The 23,396-nt window shown below is 46.1% G+C and overlaps 1 protein-coding gene across 1 annotated transcript in view; it reads right to left on the bottom strand.

The window, feature by feature from the left end:
- The window catches only part of LOC310783411 (noelin-like), a gene marked incomplete at both ends in the record, with an annotated part of 51,009 nt that overhangs the window by 5,784 nt on the left and 21,829 nt on the right, over positions 1 to 23,396 (bottom strand). Inside the window, 3 exons of the mRNA XM_083644272.1 lie at positions 690 to 796; positions 965 to 1,184; positions 21,615 to 21,770. Coding sequence (XP_083500398.1) covers positions 690 to 796; positions 965 to 1,184; positions 21,615 to 21,770 — 483 coding nt within the window. The remainder of the gene's footprint in view (positions 1 to 689; positions 797 to 964; positions 1,185 to 21,614; positions 21,771 to 23,396) is intronic.

Genomic DNA, 23,396 nt, shown 5'->3' with positions numbered 1-23,396 from the left:
ACCCGACTTGATTTGTGGTTGTCCTTCTAATAAACAAACAATATACATTTTTCTGTAGCGGATTGTAGGTTTTTGGGGTGTCAGCCGGAGTTTAGTCTGACAATGTTGTGCACACTGGATAGTTAGTTAGGTTAAGTTAGTTAGGTTGAGTACACACATAAGTGCCTGGGTAGCGAGCCAGATGGCAGTATTTGACAATTTAGCAGCTAAATCATAGATTATTGAAAGATATTCCATATTCCAGACTGAAATGCTATAACAGAAGTGGAGTATTGGCCAGAATGACATGAACATTTGGACACTTATTAAGCGGGTATCTTGCATGTTGCGTTCAGGTGCACTGTAAGATTTTTATTTTTATTTTTTTTGCCATTGCATCGCGGGCCACACAGGGGGCGCCGGCCCGCGGGCCGTAAGTGGGGTATCAATGGTGTATGAGTGCACCTCTTATTAAGTACAGCCTTATATCTTTACCCCCTCACGGATCAAAGAAGTTCGTCTCATTTAATCTTACAATACATTCTTTCTAGGATTATACTATGTTCACTGTTTCAGAACCACATTGTACATCCCTTGCTTACTGTAGGAGCCAGCAGATGGATCATTATAGCATGATATTGTATATAGCATGTTCTATATTACTATCAATGACCCACTGTATTTAGTATATAGTTATAATATAAATTTACTCTGTTGTCTCCTGCAGGAGCGATGGGGTCGGTCATCCATGATCCAAACCTGGATCCTGATGTTTTGACTGTGACTGGTTCAGAGATTCCTGTCAACTTTCCACAGGCTTAGAGACAGACAGACAGACAGATAGATAGACAGAGAGAGTACAGGTGTGAATATTTGTTAGTATAATTGATTCTATCAATGTGCAAATACATTTATGACATTTATGTACACTACACATCTAAACTGCAGTAGGGCAGTAGTAAAATGCAGCAGTAGGTAAGCCCACCCAGCTTCTGCATGCAGGCTTTCAGTCTGTCCTCCAGGCTGCTAACTCGGCTGTGAAGATCCTGGTAGTCGAAGCCTCCCAGTGTCTCCTGTAAGGAGCTGAGGAGCATTGTGACGTTCTGCACCTCCTCCTTGAACTGAGCCACCAGCCGGGCGTCCGCCTTGTAAGCCTCCAACACTGGGATGAGAGGACCAAGCTCCTCCATCTTAGACTTGATCTCCTGAAAAACAGACAGTTACATTCAGTGGTCTGGACTGACATAGGATTTAGGCAAAACCATTCAGTGGTCTGGACTGATGTAGGATTAAGGCGTCACACCCAAACCTAGTGCCAGGACACCAGCCTGTGTTGCATTGCTGTAAATATTATGTGCTTGGAAATCAGTGTACCTGCTATTTACACAATACTATTTCCTTTTTTCTTTTTCTGTCTTGCAATTGAACATGACTGTTTTAAACAACCTGCCCAGTAGGCAACCACTTTTTCACTACTTTTCTATCTTTCCATTCTTTTTCTCCCTCTCTGAGTGTCGCCTTGGACGCGCTAGAGACCACCACCTCTACAGTAAGTGGCCTCTGGCACCATCTTTTTCACTTGTTCCCCTCACCAAGAGCACCTCGGATACAAACAAACAGACGAACATACACACATACGACAGAGCACGCCAGCTCCTCTAGATTTCAACCTGCCCAGTGTTGCCACAGCTAAGCAGGTGTCTGGTATCAGATATTGATTTACAAGCTATAGATACATTCAAAATGTAAACAAATAAATAATCTACAAGTACAGTTTAGTTACAGTGATACAGTGTAGTTGGTGGCAATAGTTGATTTAAATGTCTTGCTCCTATAAATTAGCTGCTGTGATTGACATTTTCTCTAATATCCTGTGACTTTCTCATGGCCTTCCATTTGCTCTCAATCTTTCTTTCCCTCTCTCTCTCTCTCTCTCTCTCTCTCTTCGTCTCTCTCTGCCTTCCAGTCTCTCTCTGCCTTCCAGCCGACACCGGTTATCTTGTCAATCAGTGCACTCTTTCCAGCAATGGTAATTAACTCATTGAGTGCCAGCCACTTTTGGAGAAGGATGCTCCCAGTGCCAGAGTTTCAGAGCGTTTTCAGTGATTTCTCGAGGCCCACAGAATATTGTGTGATATTACTATGTAAACACTGAACACGCACAAAGAACGATGAGACTCTATTCTATCATCTGCAAAAAAAAGTTTATTGATCCCATTTTCCGTTCTTTAGTTATGAGCCGGAGAAGATAGCTTGATTCATCCAAAAAGAGCAATTTTTTTCTAGAAGCTGAGATAATTGGCCTTTTGTGAAATTACACATTTCAAGCACATCACTGACTCTGAAGCTAATCTTTTCTAATGTAGTCACACCTCAAAAATAATTTCCTTCAATAAAACAGTGAAGGCCAGGGAATTCTGTTTGGCAGAATAATATTTTTTAGCTACAACCAGCAGCGCTGGCCCCTGCGTGCGCTGCTGGTTGCAGCTTCTTGCTGGTCTTGATTTGCTGCTGGTGGGCATCGGATATTCTGGCTTGCGTTTGTCAATCCTGTCCTGCTGCCTGGGTCTGTCTGGGTGTTGCGCGCTGCTCTGCGTGCCCCCCCCCCCCCCCCGCCCCGCCCCGCCCCGCCTCGCCTCAACTGCACACTCCTCCTCCTGTCTGTGGTGGCTCTCTGCTGAGTTTGCTGTGCGCACAGTGAAGGGACATCGACATCCTGCTTTTTTACAGCGTTCCGCGTGTGTTTGTCACCGGCAACGATGCTTCCAGTTGAGAATAATAACAACTCCACGGTGTGGATGTGCGGATGTGCTGTCCGGCTCAATTGTGGGAGCAGATTGGCTGCTGCAGGCACAGCTGCAGTAACGTGCTTCAGCATATCGATGCATACGGATGCGATGCGATTTCCGTTTCCATAACGACTTCTTCTTTGTTTTTTCCTTGCCTTTCTGTTATGTGGAGAGCACTGTCGCCACCTAAGGGTTCTGTAAAATAGGTTAGACACATCCAATGGCTATAATATTTGTACATCAGAGGCAGAAGGCTTTGATCGACGCCCCACCGTCAAAAAACGCAATTGACGAACATGTCCGTCCTTGGCACTCTACGTTACTATTTGAAATGACGAACATGTCCGTCCTTGGCACTCAATGAGTTAAGAATTTAATACTCTCTCATTGTAGACAGATAAAGCATGAATTTGTGGGCCGGAGTTAACCACCTGCCATTAATCTGCCAGTGAAATGTACAGGCTACATGCCAAAATAAAAGTAGCTTGCTACTTTACATCAACGTTTTGTTTTTTTGCCAAACCAATTTTATCTCCGTGATCAAGAAAAGGGAATTCCAGCACATCTGGAATAGGCCTACAGTTGATATTCATGGAGACAAAATACTTGGTAAAATTGGGAGATAGGGATCATGTGTATAGGAAAAGCTTTTATGACATCACTGATGAGATCACAACCTCTTATGGCATCACTGATAATGTCACAATGCCTCTGACATCACTGATGATGTCACAATTTATGACATCACTGATGACATCACCCGTGGGACTTTGTGTGTGTGTGTGTGTGTGTGTGTGTGCGTGTGTGTGTCTGTCTCGTGTGTGTGTGTGTGTGTGTGTGTGTGTGTGTGTGTGTATGTATGTGATGTCACAATGCCTCTGACATCACTAATGCCAAAATTTATGACATCACTGATGACATCACTGGGACTTTGTGTGTGTGTGTGTGTGTGTGTGTGTGTGTGTGTGTGTGTGTGTGTGTGTGTGTCTGTCTCTTGTGTGTGTGTCTGAGAGAGAGAGTGAATTTATGACATCACTGAAGACATCATCAGTGGGACAGCCATCAGTGGGACAGACAGACAGACAGACAGACAGACAGACAGACAGACAGACAGAGCCCTTACTCAATATATAATAATAATAATATATACTGTGTATATATACACACACACACACACACACACACACAGAGACACATAATTATATATATATATATATATATATATATATATATATATATATATAGATAGATAGATAGATAGATAGATAGATAGATAGATAGATGGTGTAGCGCGATCATCTGGAAATTCGCATTAATTGTGGAATATTTTCATCTACACATTGACAGAGCCTGTGTGGAACTTCAATAGACTGAAGTACACTCAAGGCCAGATTAACACCCCCAGGGGCCCCTGGGCCCTGAAGCACCTAGGGTGCCCCCCTACCCCCCTTCCTTCCGACTTTACACTCGGACACAAGAAGGGGAAAACCAGATTAAAAAAAAAAATTGAATGGTTTATGGAAAAATGAATAGCTGACCAGTCACCACCACCACCAGGGATGCTGGAACTGTTTTTAAGTAGGGGGTGCAGAGCGTGTCATCAACACCAACTCATCAAGAAAATGGAAAATATGCCCCCCCCCCCCCCCCCCCACAGTAACTACAAGATTAAATAGAAAAACGATAAGATCGAATGCAGAGTGGGGGAAACTGAACGGTGCTTTCCTGTGATGATCGTGTGATGATAGTAAAGTGTGAAGATCAGACAGCATTACCTGGCAACAGTCAAATTACTCTGATAAAAATAGGGTTGCGGTGGTGATGCTATGGAAACAGACACATGTCTGTAAGTTTGGCTCATCACCAAACACTTGAACTCAAATAGCCTGGGGGATTTTCAGTATGTGGAAGTTTTCAGTGAATTCAAAAATCTTCTGAACACTAGAAAGGCCCAGGGATTTGGGATGGGCAATATGCCGTCAAAAGAAGAGGATTATAGTTAGAATTATATTTCCTTGTTTGAAAGTATGTTTAGGGAAATCATTGAGGGACCTTTTGAAAGCTGAGATAGGCTACCGGTATTTCAGTTCCAAAATTCAAAACCAGCTTTTAGATGCTGGCTAGGCATTGATCGTGTTTAGTCGTGTTGTGTGAAGTGTGAGGTGTGAATGTTCACCAGTCCAGGTAATAGCCTACAAGAAAGTAGACAAAAGCAGCTACGCACATAAAAAATGCTAAATTCTCGGTGCTGGATGAGGTACAAGTAAAAAAAAATAGAAAAATAGAGTCTGCACTAATGGGTCCCATGAAAATTTTCTGGTAGCCTACCACAACGTTTTAATGTTCATGGGTAGACAGAGATTAGGTTAGTCAACCCTAAACTGGTTTTGTGCTTACGTGAAATCACCAGCGCCGCTGCCCGACTGCGCCAGCTGGCCGTCCAGCTGGCCGTCCTATCGGCGCAGCTCGGCGGAGGGGGCGTGCGGCTCCACGAAAATGTGACTAGGCGGCGTCAACACGGACGTGACGTGACCAGCACGAGCTGCTGCCACGCTGCCAACCTGACGCTTCTTCCCACCTACGTCTGAACTAGTGGCTTCCACTATCATGTTTTCCCTGCTCATAGTCAAATCCGTTCCACGGTGGGGTCTATTCCCTCCAAGATAGAGGCCAAGGTCTTTACCAACGAACGCCAATGCTGCCTGTCTGCTGCCCAATGCTGCACTTGACCCCAGGTACATCCCAGTTGTTTCATTTCCTTGTCTACAGATCTTCACCATGTCTCTTTTGGGTCTGCCTCATTTTCTTTTTCCTGGTGGGGTGTCCATCTCATGGCTTCCCTTGGGATAGCACTTGGGTCCATTCTGCAAACATGTCCGATCCATATCCACCTTCTGTTTTTGATCACATTTGACAGTGGGGTCATGCCAGTTCTCCTGTAAAGGTCTTTTTTTGAGATTGTCCTAGGCCAAAATATCCTCAATATCCTCCTAAGGCTTCTCGTCTGGAATACATCTAGCTTGTGACAGATGGTCTGTGTCACTTTCCATGATTGTGCACCAAGGATGTGGCTCTAAAGTGTAACTCCCTAAAACACTTTTTTCCGCTTTTAACCAATATATATGGCTTTTGAGGTGGTGTGTAAGTGATTCTGGTCAAAATATCTTTTTGAGACATTTGAGACTAAACTCTTAGAATTGTACAAACTGTATCATTTTCAGGCAGCAAGAGTGCCCTCTATGGGTTCAAACCAGTTTTTTCTTTCTCCAAAATGGCCGATTTGAAACAAGGTTTAAAAAGCCTCCAGGATGACATGCAGAGGTGGAGGCAATGACCTCATGCTCATGTGAATAAAAAAAAGTGTGATCATTAGCTAACGCCAGAGCCATATAATAGAGAGTTGCAACATCTCCATTCACTCCAATGGACCTTTTTTGTTGTTGCAAGGATTAAGCAGGGCTGTCCGTTTTTGATGTACTTTTTAAAGGGTCCGACGTTTAAAGAATCAAATTGTATATTATGTTTGTGGCTCTTTTCACGGGATAAAGGTTTTTCAGTGAATAATAGTTCATTTCCTTACTGAATAATCTGCTGTTACCTGATTTTAGCTGCAGAATTTCATGTCCTGGCGTTTGTATATTAATGGCATCGTGTGTAATGACGTATCCAAAAGGAATTACCCTGTGCAGCACGGAGAATAATGGTGCGCTCAAGCGCAGCTGGGTATTTCTGCGCTAAGAGCAGCTTTTAGGTGCTCTTAAAATTGCGTGCACGTAAATAAGTTGCGGCATGCTGACGATAGCAGAAGGCAAGCATTTTGCGGGGACACGCCTGTTTTGGCATGGGGCACGTCCACACCTGTGTCTGCACTCAGATCCTTGGATGGCATCGTGGCCAAAGTGCAAAATGACACTTGCGGGAGGCAGACGATAGCATAAGACGCAGGGAAGATAGCATAAGAGGCGCACAAACCAGTACATAAGCGATAGCCTGTACGACGATAGGACCCCTGGTGTTTTATTTTCTACTCGTTCTAAATAAACCAAACTAAAACAAGTGAGCTGGTGTTTTATTTTGAAAAGAGAAGGGGTCCTATGGTAGCAATCTGCCATGTAAGCAACCCCACAAACAACAGTTCAAAACAGCATATTTAAAAAAGTTTAATTTTTCACCTTGTCAAAAATGCAACAACTCACAGTTCCATGCTTCATTCAGAAAACATACATAATATTTCTGTAGTTTAATTTTGTCCATGAAAGAGTTAACTGTGTCCATGATGAGGAGAAATCACCAGAAAACTGAAACAACGTTTAAAAAGCCTCCAGGATGACATGCAGAGGTGGAGGCAATGACCTCATGCTCATTCTGACACAACATACGGTACATGACAAGACATGTCTCCAGAATGCATCAGCCATTTAGCATTCTTATTTAACCTAACCAGTCCACTAGGGGTGCCCCCGACCAAACATTTTCCTAGTAAACTAGTAGTCGTTAGTTCAAGCCATTAGTTGTGGCACTTTTAGAATATTAATTTAATAATTGAAATAAATATCTTTGGACCATGAGAAAATGGTTTGAGTTCCAGAGCCAAGAAAGAATGTTTTAAGTAACGACAATAACAGCAAAGCGGTAATGATTCTGAATGTGTCAAGGAGACTGATTTTTTTTTCTTTCATTTGTTCATTTATCGTTTATTTGCATAGGGACAGATACACAAACATTTAGCAAGAAATGTCTGATGTCATGTATCACAACATTTGTAGCCCAAGCTAATTTGCAATGCCCGTCCCTAGATGTTATTAAAAGCACCTATTAAAAGCAAAGTACAGTAAAATACATTAAAATGTACAATAAACATAAACAAGGTTAATAATAACAATAATAATAAAAATAAGATCATAAAATCAGTCAGTCAATCAATCAATCAACACAGTATGACATCACAACTCATTAACTTGTCACACCGACAGCCCGCTTCTACCGTTGGTCCGGAAAGGTCTGATAACATGAAACCACCTGGCTACTCATTATGCACAATGACATTATTTTGCATAATAAGTAGCCATGTGCTTCTTGGCAGTCAGCGGGCAGTCCTCGGTCTATTAACTTTTTAACAAGGTGCAGCTCCCGCAGGGTTTACTCTTTTCTTACTGCGACTAACTGGCCATTGAAAACTATGGTTGACTGTTCTCATTGACCAACTATTGGTCGAGTATTAGGGAGCAGGCCTACAGTCCAGTAAGAACACATTCTTATTGAACCAGGCTAGTCAAATAAGAACACACTCGTACTTTACCAGGATAATCAGCTAAGAACATTTAACCAGACTACTTGACTTACAAGATGTTCTTATTCAAGCAAACCAGTCCACTAACATCAAATCACACATTTATTTAACACACACACACACACACACACACACATGTGCACGCAGGCGCGTGCACACATGCACACACAGACACACACACACACACACACACACACACACACACACACACACACACACACACACACACACAGTGGCTGGTGAGGAAGTGATTTTTTCCCATTTTTCCAAAATCTCTTTCAAATTAAAGGAAAGGTCAAAGGTCAAGTGGTGCCGGTCAGGAGAGTTTGGAATGTCATGCTGAAGGTGAAGACTTGACGATAGCCTTTCCTGTCCTGGCTCTTCCTAATGTTGTCCTAACGTTAGCCCTGCAAGCAACAACAACAAACAAACAACAATGACTATGTTTACATGACCCGCAATGATCCAACTATTGACCTTATTCTAAATCAGACAATATTTCAATTGGGGTGTTAACACGAGTTGCTTATAGAATATGTGAGTCTTCCCGGGGGGGTGTCCAAACTTTTTTGATCCTGCCAGATTAGATAACGTGAAAATGTCAGGGGGCCAGGTGCTTCTGGCATCATATGGGTTATAAAAAATGTAAAATAAAAAATCACATACAATTGTACGGAAAAATGCAAAATGAACTTGTTTGATTAAGCAATACTGTGTGGAGGGCCACATATAGTATATTTTGAGAGACAAGTTGAGGGCCACTTAAAATCGGTCCGCGGGCCGCAATTGGCCCCCAGGCCGGACTTTGGACATGCCTGCTACAGCTAAGAACAGGGTGTAATTGATGTCTTTTCAAGACAATTTGGTAACTCAGACTTGGATTACATTAGGTTAGCAGTATCGAGGCTTTTCTTTTTCTTCCATTTTTGCTAGTGACCCTGTTCACACTCAGCAAACTAAATGAGCAAATCTAATTGCCTGACGCGTACGGCAACCATTTTAGGGCATCCTCCCCCGTCAGAGTATTGGCTATCATTCCTCAGTCTAAGCGTTGTCAGTTCTTGTGTCTCCTAGTAAAACCATATCAAGTGCTCTGAAACACCTTCAGTCCTCACACGAAAACGCTGTCATTCTTCCTGCAATACTGTTTCACTCTTCACACGTCAGTCATCGCACAATACGGCGTCACTCGTCAGTCATCAGTCCTCACTCGTCAGTCATCACTCGTCAGTCATCACTCGTCAGTCCTCACTCGTCAGTCATCACTCGTCAGTCATCAGTCCTCACTCGTCAGTCATCACTCATCAGTCATCAGTCCTCGTCAGTCCTCACTTGTCAGTCATCACTCATCAGTCCTCACTCGTCAGTCCTTACTCGTCAGTCATCACTCCTCACGTCTCACACGAAAACGTTGTCATTCCTCCTGCAACGTGCCTCACTTATCACTCAAACTAGCTGTCAGTCATCACTCCTCACGTCAGCAGACACAAGAACTGACAACGCTTAGACTGAGGAATGATAGCCAATACTCTGGCAGAGGAGGAGGCTCTAAAATGGTTGCCGTAGACGCGGCCGGTCTCCATTCTACTGCATGTAGTCCACTGACTGTCAACAAGTACCACATACAACAAACTCCAAACTAGCCCTTTTAGGTATTTACATGTTTGCGATGCACTTCAATAATGAGACTAAGATCAGAATACTCCACGTCTTATCTTGCCTATTGCTTTCTCCGTCTATGACAGGGGTGGCCAACCCGCGGCTCTCGAGCCGCATGCGGCTCTTGGCCCCTCCCCGTGCGGCTCTTTAATTCATTGTTATTAACATGTGTGTGCGGCTCTTCAATTAAATATGAATGTGTGTATGTGTGTGTGTGCGCGAGTCTGTATGTGTGTGTGTGTGTGTGTATGTGTGTGTGCGCGAGTCTGTATGTGTGTGTGTTACATCCCCAATCCTCTTAAGCCATTTGACAGCCTGTTTGTGAGTCACGCCCCTCAGGTTTCGAGCAGGTGATTTGATATCAGTGTTGGGTGGGGCGTAGCCTACTTTTCCTTGTAAAACTTCAATCTACAATGGCGGGGAAGAAATGCACAACGAAGCGCAAATACGAAGAAGAAAATAGGACGTTTGGGAGAATCAATTTTTTTGTTGTTGAACGAAATGGCAAGCCTTTCTGTTTAATATGCCAGACGGCGCTCGCACATTTTAAGTCTTCAAATCTGCAGCGCCATTTCAGCACACACCACCTGAACATCGATCAGGATTTCCCTCAAGGCAGTGAACTTCGTAAGAATAAAATAAGGAGTTTGAAGAGTGGTAGTGAAAAACAGACTCAGTTGTTCAGAAGATTTGCGAAGCAAGCTGAGACAGCGACGCTTGCTTCATATCAAGTGGCGTGGAACATTGCACGCGCTAAAAAGCCATACAATGAAGGCGAGTTTGTAAAACAATGCATCAGTGATGTAGTTGGAATCTTGTCTCCGGAAAATGACAAACTGAAGAAAATGATATCAGACGTCCAGTTGTCACGCCACACTGTGGAACACAGGATATCGGACATTAATAATGCCATTGAATCAGAATTACATTCTGATCTTCAAAAATGCGAGTATTTCAGTGTCGCATTGGATGAGTCTTGTGACGTACAAGACAAGCCTCAATTGGCAATATTTGTACGGTCGGTTTCAGAAGATTGTGTGATAAAAGAAGAACTCCTTGATATCGTACCATTAAAGGACAGAACCCGTGGCATCGACGTGAAAGAAACGATGACTGACGTGTTTGTGAAAGCAAATCTGCCGCTACAGAAACTAACAGCAATTGCCACGGATGGTGCGCCGTCTATGATTGGATCTGTAAACGGGCTTGTGGGGCTCTGTAAAGCTGACAACACATATCCAGAGTTTTGGAATTTCCACTGCATCATTCATCGGGAGCAACTTGTGTCTAAAAAGCTGAATTTAGACCACGTCATGAAGCCCGTGCTGGAAATTGTCAACTATATTCGCACACATGCGCTTAACCACAGGCAATTCAAAAATCTCATTGCTGAGCTGGACGAGGGCCTTCCCGGAGACCTCCCGCTTCACTGCACTGTGAGGTGGCTTTCTAAAGGCAAAGTGTTGTCTCGCTTCCTTGAGCTTTTGAATGCGGTGAAACTTTTCATGGAGGAGAAGGACAAGGATTACCCGCAGCTCTCTGATCCCCTTTGGATTATGGATTTGTCTTTTTTGGTCGACATGCTGAGTCATCTGGACAAACTGAACCTGGATCTGCAGGGGAAATTAAAAATGCTGCCTGACCTGGTGCAAAGTGTATTTGCATTTATCAACAAACTCAAGCTGTTTAAAGCACATCTTCAAAAGGGAGAATTAGTGCACTTTCCCTCTCTACAAAAAGCAAGGGAACAAAACGCCCCCGCCGCCCTGAGAAAGGCAACAGCCAGGTATGCCACACTGCTTGAAACGCTTAAAGGAGGACTTACCCCCTAGATATGTATCAGAACAGTGATTTGAAAATACCTATGGAAAAAACCAAGAAATGACATATGCTCTTGTCTATACTAAACTCTTTGGCTGTGTTCAAGTCAAGATTTTTTTTCGGAAATCGACGCCATTACAGTTTGCCCACCGCCTCAAAAATAATTTATTTGAGAGGGGCAATATCTTTATAAATATCAACAACTAGCCAACGCTGGTGGCATGTATGGAAACAGTGTTGCTCAAAATGGTTGAAAGTTATATCAATTTGATAATTCAGTGGCGAACTAGAAATTTAATTATTTTTTTCCATGTATGTGTATGTGGGCGTCTGTAACGCCACGTTCACACACACGCCTAGAGCGACGCTTTAAGCAACGCCTAAAATTTAGGCGTCCTTGTTAACAGACGAGAGCGTTCACACATACCGCTGCCATGCTGCGCTGAAGCCACGCTCGCGCTGCGCCTACGCTGCGCTGCATTTATCGTTTAGGCGTCTGTTCTATTTTTCAGCATCTAGGCGCGCTGAACTGTCAAGCTGGCTGTTGTTTCTGATGGACTTGGGCCATATTTTCTACCGAGTTTGCCCAAAAGGGAGAGTGGAGCGCGAATTAACGAGTGCATAGTAGGAGAGCTGTCCTTCATGTGTTCCTCTATTAACGTCTTTTCTGTCAGATGTATATATACCCCCCCTGTCTCAATGCATGTATCACTCATGGTGTTGATGACTCATAGTCACATGATTACCCGAGGGAAAATAACAATTACAGCGGGCCAGGAAATAGACAGACATCATCACTTGCACATTACAATAAAAAAGAGGTTTATATTAGCTACTCACCCATGCTATAAATCAGATCTAAAGTGTAAAAAACCACTGCTCATGTGATCAGCGTAGTGCAGAGCGGGGCTTCAGTGTGGCGTCCTGTGTGAACGCAAATAGGCACCTAGCGTGCATGAAGCAATGCCTATGCCTAGGCGTAGCTTAAAGCGTTGCTTAAAGCGTCGCTCTAGGCGTGTGTGTGAACCCGCCGTAACTATCGCTAAGAGCAAAATGAGGTGAGGCTCGTTACCGCAGCACACCGCACAATAGGACAAACCCCCCGCTCTGGGGTAACACAATGCTAGATTTCTCCACGTCATTCCCTCGTCTAACTAGCGATAAACCGCGCAATGAAATCCCTTTTTAATTTGCGTTTTGGGGCTTTTCGTGATTCTTGTTAAAAGTTACTGCAGCGCAGGGCAGTGTCAGACCTCCATGTGAAGAGCTCCGCCCGCGCGTCCCCGCTGCCTGGAGCACAGCAGCTCGTGCTCGTGCTCTAAAAGGCAGGGTGCCTACGAGCTGCTGCCTGGCCGGCAGAAAGTGCTCCAGACTCGGTGTGATAATCCTGTAACAGCATTTGAGCTTATTCAGGTAAGATATTAATAATGTAATGACACATTCAGCGATAAACTGTCTACAATGAAGACATATGTCAAATATGACAACGTGGTGTTCAGTATTTTAAGAGCACAGGAGCTACTTCCCTGATCAAACCCATTCCGCGCAGCAAAACACACACACAGCGAGTCAACGTGGAGGAGGAGCACACACACACAGACAGAGAGAGTGTGTGTGTCCCCAGTCGCTCTGCTCTGCTGACTTCATTTCCTGAAAAGTTGGCGTTGCTTGTACACAGTGACGATATTATAGTAGCCGATGTGCTTAGACCAGCTTTGTCACGTTGTCACGTCGTAGTATAGCGTTATATTTTACATGTGCGCTAAACTTTGAGGAGATTTGTTTGCGGAAATGTCAGACTGTGCTCTCTCTGCTCTGAGCACAGAGAGCAAGCAGGCAGAGGGGGAGAGAGAGAGAGAGAGATCGGCTCCCTACAAGCAGCAGAGTGAGTGAGAGAGAGAGAGAGAGAGAGAGAGAGAGGGATCTGCATGGGGAAAGTGGGAGAGAGATATGATGCTGCTGCTAAGTGCACTGGCTGCGCTATAGGCTACACTCTCCATTCACAAACTGCACTGGTCTCTGTGACCGCGATGGCGCTCCAAGGATTAAATTATTATTACTATCTTGCCTTTCATGACACAACTTTAAAACGTAGATAGATATAGTAAAAAACACATATTTAGGAAAAGTCATGGACAGGCAGAAATAGAGTTACATGCATTGAAAATATCAAAACGGTCGCACTGACCACAGTGGCGGTTCTAGTGTTAACAGGTCAAGTGACACAAACGTCCAATGAGCTGTGTGTATTGTAGCTACTAGCACCATATTGGTAGGAAAATGCTTGTGATATCATGGGAATAGGCTTGGAGTTGTGAGGAGCCGAAAGGGTACAGGGGGAGTAGTGGAGTAACTATCTTGAAATCCCATAGTCTTTGGGGACAAACTGACGTCAGTTTGTACCAAATCTCCCATTCATTTACGGGCAAAAAAAAAAGCAGTGTTCCACCCTTAGAGGGCGCTTATGCCAGTTATGCTGCTGAAAAATGATACAAATGGCAGAATGGCAACAGTTTGGTCACAAATGTGGAAATTTTGACCAGCATTCTTCACACATCACCCCCAAAGTCATATATATTGGTTAAAAGCTGAAAAAAAGTGTTTTGGAGGTAAGTTCTCCTTTAAGGAAAGTTTTGTGACCCGATTCCACGACATACAGCTGAAAAGGCCTCAGATTATTTTCCTTGTCGACCCGTTCACAGCGGAGACAGACTGTTTAAAAGCCCCGCTTGTCACAGACGAAGCAGCGTCTCAGTTGGAGATGATTGAGCTGTCGGAGGATGACAGACTGAAGTCCGTTCTGAGGGAAGGGACCGTTGAGTTTTGGAAAATTGTGCCAAAGGAAAAATATCTGCAGGCTGCGCTCAAGCTACTCTCAATGTTTGGGTCAACATACGTTTGTGAGTCCCTGTTTTCTAGTCTGAAACACGTGAAATCCAAGCACCGATCTGTTCTTACTGACACGCATGTGAAAGAACTGCTGCGAGTGGCCACAACGGAATATAAACCAGATTTGAAGAGGATTGTTGCACGCAAGGAGTGCCAGAAGTCCCACTGAGACGAGTCAACGCAGCAGGTAAGACAGAAACTCTTTATTGGAAGGTAGCCTATTGTAAATTGTTACATGTATATTTTATTTATATTTTCATGTGCAATGTTCAGCCACGCAGGGGAGAGAGAATGAGAGGGGGTATGGGGGCACTGTGTGTGCGTGTGTGTGTGTGTGTGTGTGTGTGTGTGTGTGTGTGTGTGAGAGAGAGAGAGAGAGAGAGATGTATGATTCAGAATCATGGATAGCTCCTCTCCTAAGTCTTTGTGCAATGTTGTCACTTGCCTCTGGTCTTGGTAGGATATTTAATAGTGAGGGGTGTGTGACATCTGGCTGAGTGAGATTTTGATTTCTCTCTTGACACAGGGAAAGCTTCTGTCCACCTGCCATATGCCTCTTCATTCAATGAGACAAGACCCAAAAGCCCCCACAAATCAGGACTTTGTCATCCCCCCATGCCCCCTGAACACAACCAACTCTGCAAGGACTGAGGTCCCCCCCATGGACATTATCACACAGTCACCCAGTCACACACACACACACACACACACACACACACACACACACACACACACACACACACACACACACACACACTATCCTCCCCCCCCCCCCCATGTCACTTTAAAGGACTTTTACTTTGCACTTTATAATTTGAATTGTTTTCTGTCATTACATTAAGAGTCAATTCTCATTTGTAATCTACCTACTGTGGCTGCTATTAAAATCATTCTTGATCTTGATTTTGCGTGTGTGTGAGAGAGAGAGACACTTTTGTGAGCCCGTGTGTATAATGTGGCTCTTTGTGGTACCACATACATTTTTGTGGCTCTTAGTCTCTGAGTGGTTGGCCTATGACCTTATTCAGGTCAAGGTAATCAGAACATGTTATTTACAAAGAGTCTACTCGCTCAGGTCACTCTTTTGAAGACTACCTAGCAATAATCAAATTTTCTTCTCTAGATGTGTGGTTACAAACACTCATTTTGGAAAAGCTACAGCCCCATCTTCCTCCCTTCCTACACGTGTCTCCTTTCTCCTCGCTGCCCTCCTACCTTCCTCCTCCCTTCCTACACGTGTCTCCTTTCTCCTCGCTGCCCTCCTACCTTCCTCCTCCCTTCCTACACATGTCTCCTTTCTCCTCGCTGCCCTCCTACCTTCCTCCTCCCTTCCTACACGTGTCTCCTTTCTCCTCGCTGCCCTCCTACCTTCCTCCTCCCTTCCTACACGTGTCTCCTTTCTCCTCGCTGCCCTCCTACCTTCCTCCTCCCTTCCTACACGTGTCTCCTTTCTCCTCGCTGCCCTCCTACCTTCCTCCCTTCCTACACGTGTCTCCTTTCTCCTCGCTGCCCTCCTACCTTCCTCCTCCCTTCCTACACGTGTCTACTTTCTCCTCGCTGCTCTCCTACCTTCCTCCTCGCTTCCTACACATGTCTCCTTTCTCCTCGCTGCTCTCCTACCTTCCTCCTCCCTTCCTACACGTGTCTCCTTTCTCCTCGCTGCTCTCCTACCTTCCTCCTCCCTTCCTACACATGTCTCCTTTCTCCTCGCTGCTCTCCTACCTTCCTCCTCCCTTCCTACACGTGTCTACTTTCTCCTCGCTGCTCTCTTACCTTCCTCCTCCCTTCCTACACGTGTCTCCTTTCTCCTCGCTGCTCTCCTACCTTCCTCCTCCCTTCCTACACGTGTCTACTTTCTCCTCGCTGCTCTCCTACCTTCCTCCTCGCTTCCTACACATGTCTCCTTTCTCCTCGCTGCTCTCCTACCTTCCTCCTCCCTTCCTACACGTGTCTCCTTTCTCCTCGCTGCTCTCCTACCTTCCTCCTCCCTTCCTACACATGTCTCCTTTCTCCTCGCTGCTCTCCTACCTTCCTCCTCCCTTCCTACACGTGTCTACTTTCTCCTCGCTGCTCTCTTACCTTCCTCCTCCCTTCCTACACGTGTCTCCTTTCTCCTCGCTGCCCTCCTACCTTCCTCCCTTCCTATACGTGTCTCCTTTCTCCTCCCTGCCCTCCTACCTTCCTCCTCCCTTCCTACACGTGTCTACTTTCTCCTCGCTGCTCTCCTACCTTCCTCCTCGCTTCCTACACATGTCTCCTTTCTCCTCGCTGCTCTCCTACCTTCCTCCTCCCTTCCTACACGTGTCTCCTTTCTCCTCGCTGCTCTCCTACCTTCCTCCTCCCTTCCTACACATGTCTCCTTTCTCCTCGCTGCTCTCCTACCTTCCTCCTCCCTTCCTACACGTGTCTACTTTCTCCTCGCTGCTCTCTTACCTTCCTCCTCCCTTCCTACACGTGTCTCCTTTCTCCTCGCTGCCCTCCTACCTTCCTCCCTTCCTATACGTGTCTCCTTTCTCCTCCCTGCCCTCCTACCTTCCTCCTCCCTTCCTACACGTGTCTACTTTCTCCTCGCTGCTCTCCTACCTTCCTCCTCGCTTCCTACACATGTCTCCTTTCTCCTCGCTGCTCTCCTACCTTCCTCCTCCCTTCCTACACGTGTCTCCTTTCTCCTCGCTGCTCTCCTACCTTCCTCCTCCCTTCCTACACATGTCTCCTTTCTCCTCGCTGCTCTCCTACCTTCCTCCTCCCTTCCTACACGTGTCTACTTTCTCCTCGCTGCTCTCCTACCTTCCTCCTACCTTCCTACACGTGTCTCCTTTCTCAAGATTCAAGATTCAAGATTTTTATTGTCACTCCATGGTACAAGTACCACGTGTGAAATTCTTGTGCAGTGGACTCCGTTTATGACATAGTACAAATAGGCAACAAGCAATGAGTAATAGGCAATAAGAAATAGGCATCGATAAGCAATAAGACAGCAATAAGGCAATAAGAAATAGGCATCAATAAGCAATAAGACAAGTCGGTGGCTTATACGACAGTGGCATATTCATTGCACATAGGTGCACATGTCATGTGCATACGTTAGACGTGTTCAGATTCCAAATTCGACATTTTATACATACATGTGCAAATAGCATGTACCTTATTAAACATACACTTAAATTTACAATTAAACGTTAGGCACCTTATTAAACATACACTTAAATTTACAATTAAACGTTAGGCATCCGTAATAGTAGCAGCTGCAGTACGGTACGGTACGACTACTGCACTATTTTGTGCATATTAAGGAGTCTCGTGGCCTGCGGGAAGAAACTGTTCCTCAAGCGATTTGTGCGTGTTTTTGGAACCCTGTATCTCCTCCCTGAGGGTAGCAGGGAGAACAGGCTGTTGTGGGGATGGTTTGTGTCTTTGATGATCTTCAGGGACCTCCTGAGGCACCGCTGGTTGTACAGTTCGTGCAGTTCTGGCAGTTCACCTCCTGTTACGTGCTGGGCCGCGCGCCTCACCCTCCGTAGCGCTCTGCGGTCCATGGTGGTACAGTTCCCGTACCAGGCGGTGAAGCCGCCTGTCAGCAGGCTTTCAATGGTGCCTCTGTAGAAGTCCCCGAGGATTTCTTTCCTCAGCCCGAATTTCTTCAGGCGCCTGAGTCCGTGTAGTCGCTGTTGGGCCTTTTTGACAACAGTGGCGGTGTGGCCGGCCCAGGTCAGGTCCTGGTGGATGTTGACTCCCAGGTACTTAAAGCTGTCCACCCTTTCCACCACTGTGCCATTGATGGTGATTGGGGGGTGTGCGCCCCCCCCTCTCCTGTAGTCTACAATGATCTCCTTGGTCTTGGAGACGTTCAGAGAGAGGTGGTTGTCCTGGCACCATTGTTCCAGGACCCCCACCTCCTCTCTGTAGGCCGTCTCGTCGCCCCCCGAGATCAGCCCCACGACCCCTGTGTCGTCTGCAAACTTCACAATTGTGTTTGAAGTTTGAGTCGCCACGCAGTCGTGGGTGTAGAGGTCGTACCAGAAGGGGCTGGAGACGCACCCCTGGGGCGCTCCTATGCTAATGGTCAGTGGGGAGGAGGTGAGGTTGCCCACCCTCACCACCTGGCGGCGGTCTGTCAGGAAATCCAGGATCCAGTCGCACATTGCCGTGTTTAGTCCCAGATCCCTGAGTTTGCTTACCAGCCTGGAGGGTACTATGGTGTTGAATGCTGAGCTGTAGTCCACGAACAGCATTCTTACATAGGTGTCCTTCCCCTCCAGGTGGGACAGGGCGGTGTGGAGCACGTGTGCTACTGCATCCGCTGTGCTCCTGTTGGGGCGGTATGCAAATTGTAGCGGGTCGTGGTCCGGGGGGAGTGTGGGGCAGATCTTTGATATGACCAGCTTCTCAAAGCACTTGCTGGCTATTGGCGTGAGGGCTATTGGGCGCCAGTCGTTGAGGCTGGTCACTTTTTGCTGTTTGGGAATGGGGATGATTGTTGCTGCTTTGAAGCAGGGGGGGACTCGTCGGAGGGAGAGGGACTGGTTGAAGATGTCTGTGTATACGGGTGCCAGCTGGTGAGCGCAGGCCTTGAGGACCCGCCCGGGGATGCCGTCCGGGCCGGCCGCCTTGCGTGGGTTGATACGCAGGAACGACCGGCACACTTCATCCTCAGTGATGGTGAGAGGGCGGTCTGGATCTGTGGGGGTGGGGGGGGGGGGGGGGTGGGGGGGGGGTTGGTGGTTGGGTGTGAATGGGAAGGGGTGCTGGGGGGTGGGAGGGGGAGGGGAGTTGGTGGGGGGGGGAGAGGGGGGAGGGTGGTGGTCGGGGGGGGGGGAAGAGGGATGGTGGTCGGGGGGGGGGGGAGGAAGGGTGGTGGGGGGATGGTGAGGGGGGAGGGGTGGCAGGAGGGGGGGGGGGGGTGAGGGGAGGGAGGGAGCTGATGGGGGGGGGGAGAGTGGGAGAGGGGTGGGGGAGGGGGGGGTGGATGGGAGGCGGTCTGGCAGAGGGGTCGAATCTAGCGTAGAACGCGTTGAGTTCATCCGGTAGGGTGGGTGACGTGCTGGGGTTCTGTCGTTTCACCTCTTTGAAGTCTGTAGCAGCATGGAGGCCTTTCCACAGGTGTCTGGGGTTGTTGGTGTCCAGTTTTGACTCCAGCTGCCTTCCGTAGTCTCTCTGTGCTTTTTTAATAGCGGTCCGGAGGGCATATTGTGCCTGCTTGTATTGATCTGGTGTGCCTGAACTGTAGGCGGTGGTCCTGGCGTGCAGGGCAGCCTTGACCTCGCTGTTGATCCAGGGTTTCTGGTTGGGCATTATTTTGACTTTCTTTGTCGGGACTATGTCGTCGGTACACTTCTTAATGAAGCATGACACCGTCTCGCTGCCCTCCTACCTTCCTCCCTTCCTACACGTGTCTCCTTTCTCCTCGATGCCCTCCTACCTTCCTCCTCCCTTCCTACACGTGTCTCCTTTCTCCTCGCTGCCCTCCTACCTTCCTCCTCCCTTCCTACATGTGTCTCCTTTCTCCTCGCTGCCCTCCTACCTTCCTCCTCCCTTCCTACACACGTCTCCTTTCTCCTCGCTGCCCTCCTACCTTCCTCCTCCCTTCCTACACGTGTCTCCTTTCTCCTCGCTGCCCTCCTACCTTCCTACATGTCTCCTTTCTCCTCGCTGCCCTCCTACCTTCCTCCCTTCCTACATGTCTCCTTTCTCCTCGCTGCCCTCCTACCTTCCTCCTCCCTTCCTACACGTGTCTCCTTTCTCCTCACTGCCCTCCTACCTTCCTCCCTTCCTACATGTCTCCTTTCTCCTCGCTGCCCTCCTACCTTCCTCCTCCCTTCCTACACGTGTCTCCTTTCTCCTCGCTGCCCTCCTACCTTCCTTCTCCCTTCCTACACGTGTCTCCTTTCTCCTCGCTGCCCTCCTACCATCCTCCTGTTGATCAGTGTGTCTAGTCCAGGGGTGCCCAATACCTTGATCGCGATCGACCTGTAGATTGCAAAGGCCGCACTGGTAGATCGATATATATTAGATATGATTTTGATCATCCCATCCAATCCGAAAAATACCCCCCCCCCAATCCCATCACAGCTGCGGCATCAAGCAATTACATTTGAAGTTGCAGGTTTACATTCAGGTCCTCACTACGCTTGTGACAGGTTTAAAATATTTAAAATATCAGTATTAGGCTATATTTGGAAGAAAACCAGTTTCATGATATGAGGCCAAATATCGCGCTGTTGATTCACACAACATAGTCTTGAAGAGACTATGAGAGACATGCCTGAAACTATCAGGCTTGCCTGTAATGATCATGGAGACAGGCAGAAAACCAACATCAAACTTCACTGTGCTTTGCTGACAGACAGATTTGGTCAACTTTGCAAACTCTGACTACAGAACAACAACAAACAGCGACGGATCCAGCAGCACTGTTCAACACAGGGTAAGTCCACATAAGATAACAAGTTGTTTAATAATCATTGAAACGGGTGTGATTCCAGACTCGCAAGGCAAAAGTGGGCAGCCGTGGTCTAGTCCTACTCAACCTGTCTAATTGCCTTGTCTTTATCTAGTCCCAGTCACGCCATGTCCGAGCCTAGTTACTGTCTAGTGTCTATGTATCCTGTGTTGTCTGGCATCTGAATGTATTCCCCTAAACAGCCTATCACAGGTCAGTCTAGGGTTGGCGTATTGTCGAATGACCAGCTTATCTTTTGACCTTTGAACTTTGTGAATGTAGTCTGACATCTTGTTGATTGGTTAGTGTCGTATACCAGTTAGTGTTCTCTGCTAGTATGTTTGTGATTGGTTAGTTAGTCATTGATCGCTTGGTCTGTGTTGGTCTTACCTTATACTACCTAGGGTTAGGTTTAGGGTTACGGTATTACCTTATACACCCTAATGGTTAGGGTTAAGGTCTTACCTTATACTGCCTAGTGGTTAGCGTTAGGGTTTTATGGTTAGGGTCAGGATCTTAGGGTTAGGGTCTTACCTTATACTGCCTAGTGGTTAGGGTCTTACCTTATACTGCCTAGGGTTATGGTTATGGACTTTCCAAATACTGCCCAATGGTTAGGGTTAGGGTCTTACCTGATACTGCTTAGTGGTTAGGGTCTTACCTTATAATGCCTAGTGGTTAGGGTTAGTACTGCCTAGTGGTTAGGGTCTTACCTTATACTGCCTAGTGGTTAGGGTTAGGGTCTTACCTTATACTGCCTAGCGATGTTGCTCTCATGTCCTTCCTCAACTTGTTTGAATTTGTTCTCCAGTCCCCTGAGCTGAACTTCCATCTTCTCCACATACTGCAGGTCTCTCTGTGTCCGCTGGTCCAGGAGCTCGATGGACTGACTCATGTTCTGCACCTGGACAACACATTGCCATTATTCACAGTATCAGTGGTACTGCTAGTAACAATAGCAATATGACTAACATTAGTATACTGGTAGCACTGGTAGTAGGGGGGGGGGGGGGGGGTATTTGACTTGTTTTTTTGTTACGTCAGGTAATTCTTCAGAATCAGAATCACTTTTATTGCCACAGTATGCAAGTTACATACGAGGAATTTGTCTTAGTGTCTGTATGCAGCGTAGCGGTCACATCAATATACAGAGATAAGAAGTAGGAAGATAACTAAAGACAATCACAAAGTTGCAAGTGCAATCAAATCGAGTAAATATATACAATATGTACATGAGTGCAGTGTTCCGTGGATAATAAATATGAATTTACATTGAATTTACATGAGATTTACAGAGTTAAATAGGCATTAAATAGACAGTGGATTTACATGAATTTACAGTCGGAGTTAAATAAGAGTTTACATTGAATGTACATGAAATGTACAGTCTAAGTTAAATAGGCATTAAATGTGCAGGGAATTTACATGAATTTACAGTCCAAGTTAAACAGGCATTAAATTAGATATGAGTTACAGTTTTATGGGGGGGGGGTTCAGCTGAGTTTAGGAGGAGATAGTGAGTTTGTGTGTGTGTGTGTGTGTGTGTGTGTGTGTGTGTGGGGGGGGGGTGGTGTTGCTGAGGTCCTTGGTGGAAGGGGTTTCCGGACCTTGTTGGTGGGCTGATGGCGGTTGGTAAGAAGCTGGTCTTGTGGCGAGTGGTTCTGGTCTTGGCAGACCTCAGTCTCTTGCCGTGGGGGAGTGTCTTAAAGAGTTTGTGGCCAGAGTGGGAGGGGTCAGCCATGATCTTGCGAGACCGCTTCAGTGTCCTGGCTGCATGCAGGTCCTGGAGGGATGGCAGGTTGCATCCGATTATCTTCTCAGGGCAGCGGATGATGCGCTGAAGTTTGTTAATGTCTTTGAGAGTGGCAGCACCATAGAGAGCCAAAGTGAAACGTCACTTCCTGCTTTCTCCCTGTACCAGCACTGTGAAAAATATGAATCGTGGTGGACGGAGAATAAGGTTACATTTTTGATCCCGTTTGAATTGTGCCATGGGGTGCCAACGCTAATTTTGTCAATTTAAAACGCTAATTTTGTCAATTTAAAACATAACTTTAAAATAACTTACAGGGAGAAAGCAGGAAGTGACGTTTCACTTTGGCTCTCTATACCAGACAGTATGCATTCTTTCTTGCTTTTTTTCTTTCTTTCTTTATCTCGAACAACAATAGAACAACACAAAATAGTAAAAGGATAAACCATAAACAAGATCATAACACAACATTGGAATAAAAAAATAAAAACAATAGTTATGTTCGAGAAGGAGCAGGAAAAAGCAAGATGCTTATCTTGTCCTGCTCCTACTTCAACAATGAAATATTAAATCATGTATTTAAAATACATAAAAAAGCAATTCCACAAAAAACATTTACATCATCATCATCATCATTGTCGTCACCAACATCATCACCATCATCACCACATTATCACCTTCATCCCTCATTTCTGTTTATTTCTTAAACTGTGACATGCAATTACACTGCCTGATCTCCTGATCCAATTCATTCCACAAATCCACACCGCAGACAGA

Source organism: Poromitra crassiceps (assembly GCF_964638095.1).
Source record: "Poromitra crassiceps genome assembly, chromosome: 10".
In the NCBI taxonomy this organism is placed as follows: Eukaryota; Metazoa; Chordata; class Actinopteri; order Beryciformes; family Melamphaidae; genus Poromitra; species Poromitra crassiceps.
Note: the sequence above shows the minus strand (reverse complement) of the source record. Positions and strands in the feature narration are given on the sequence as shown.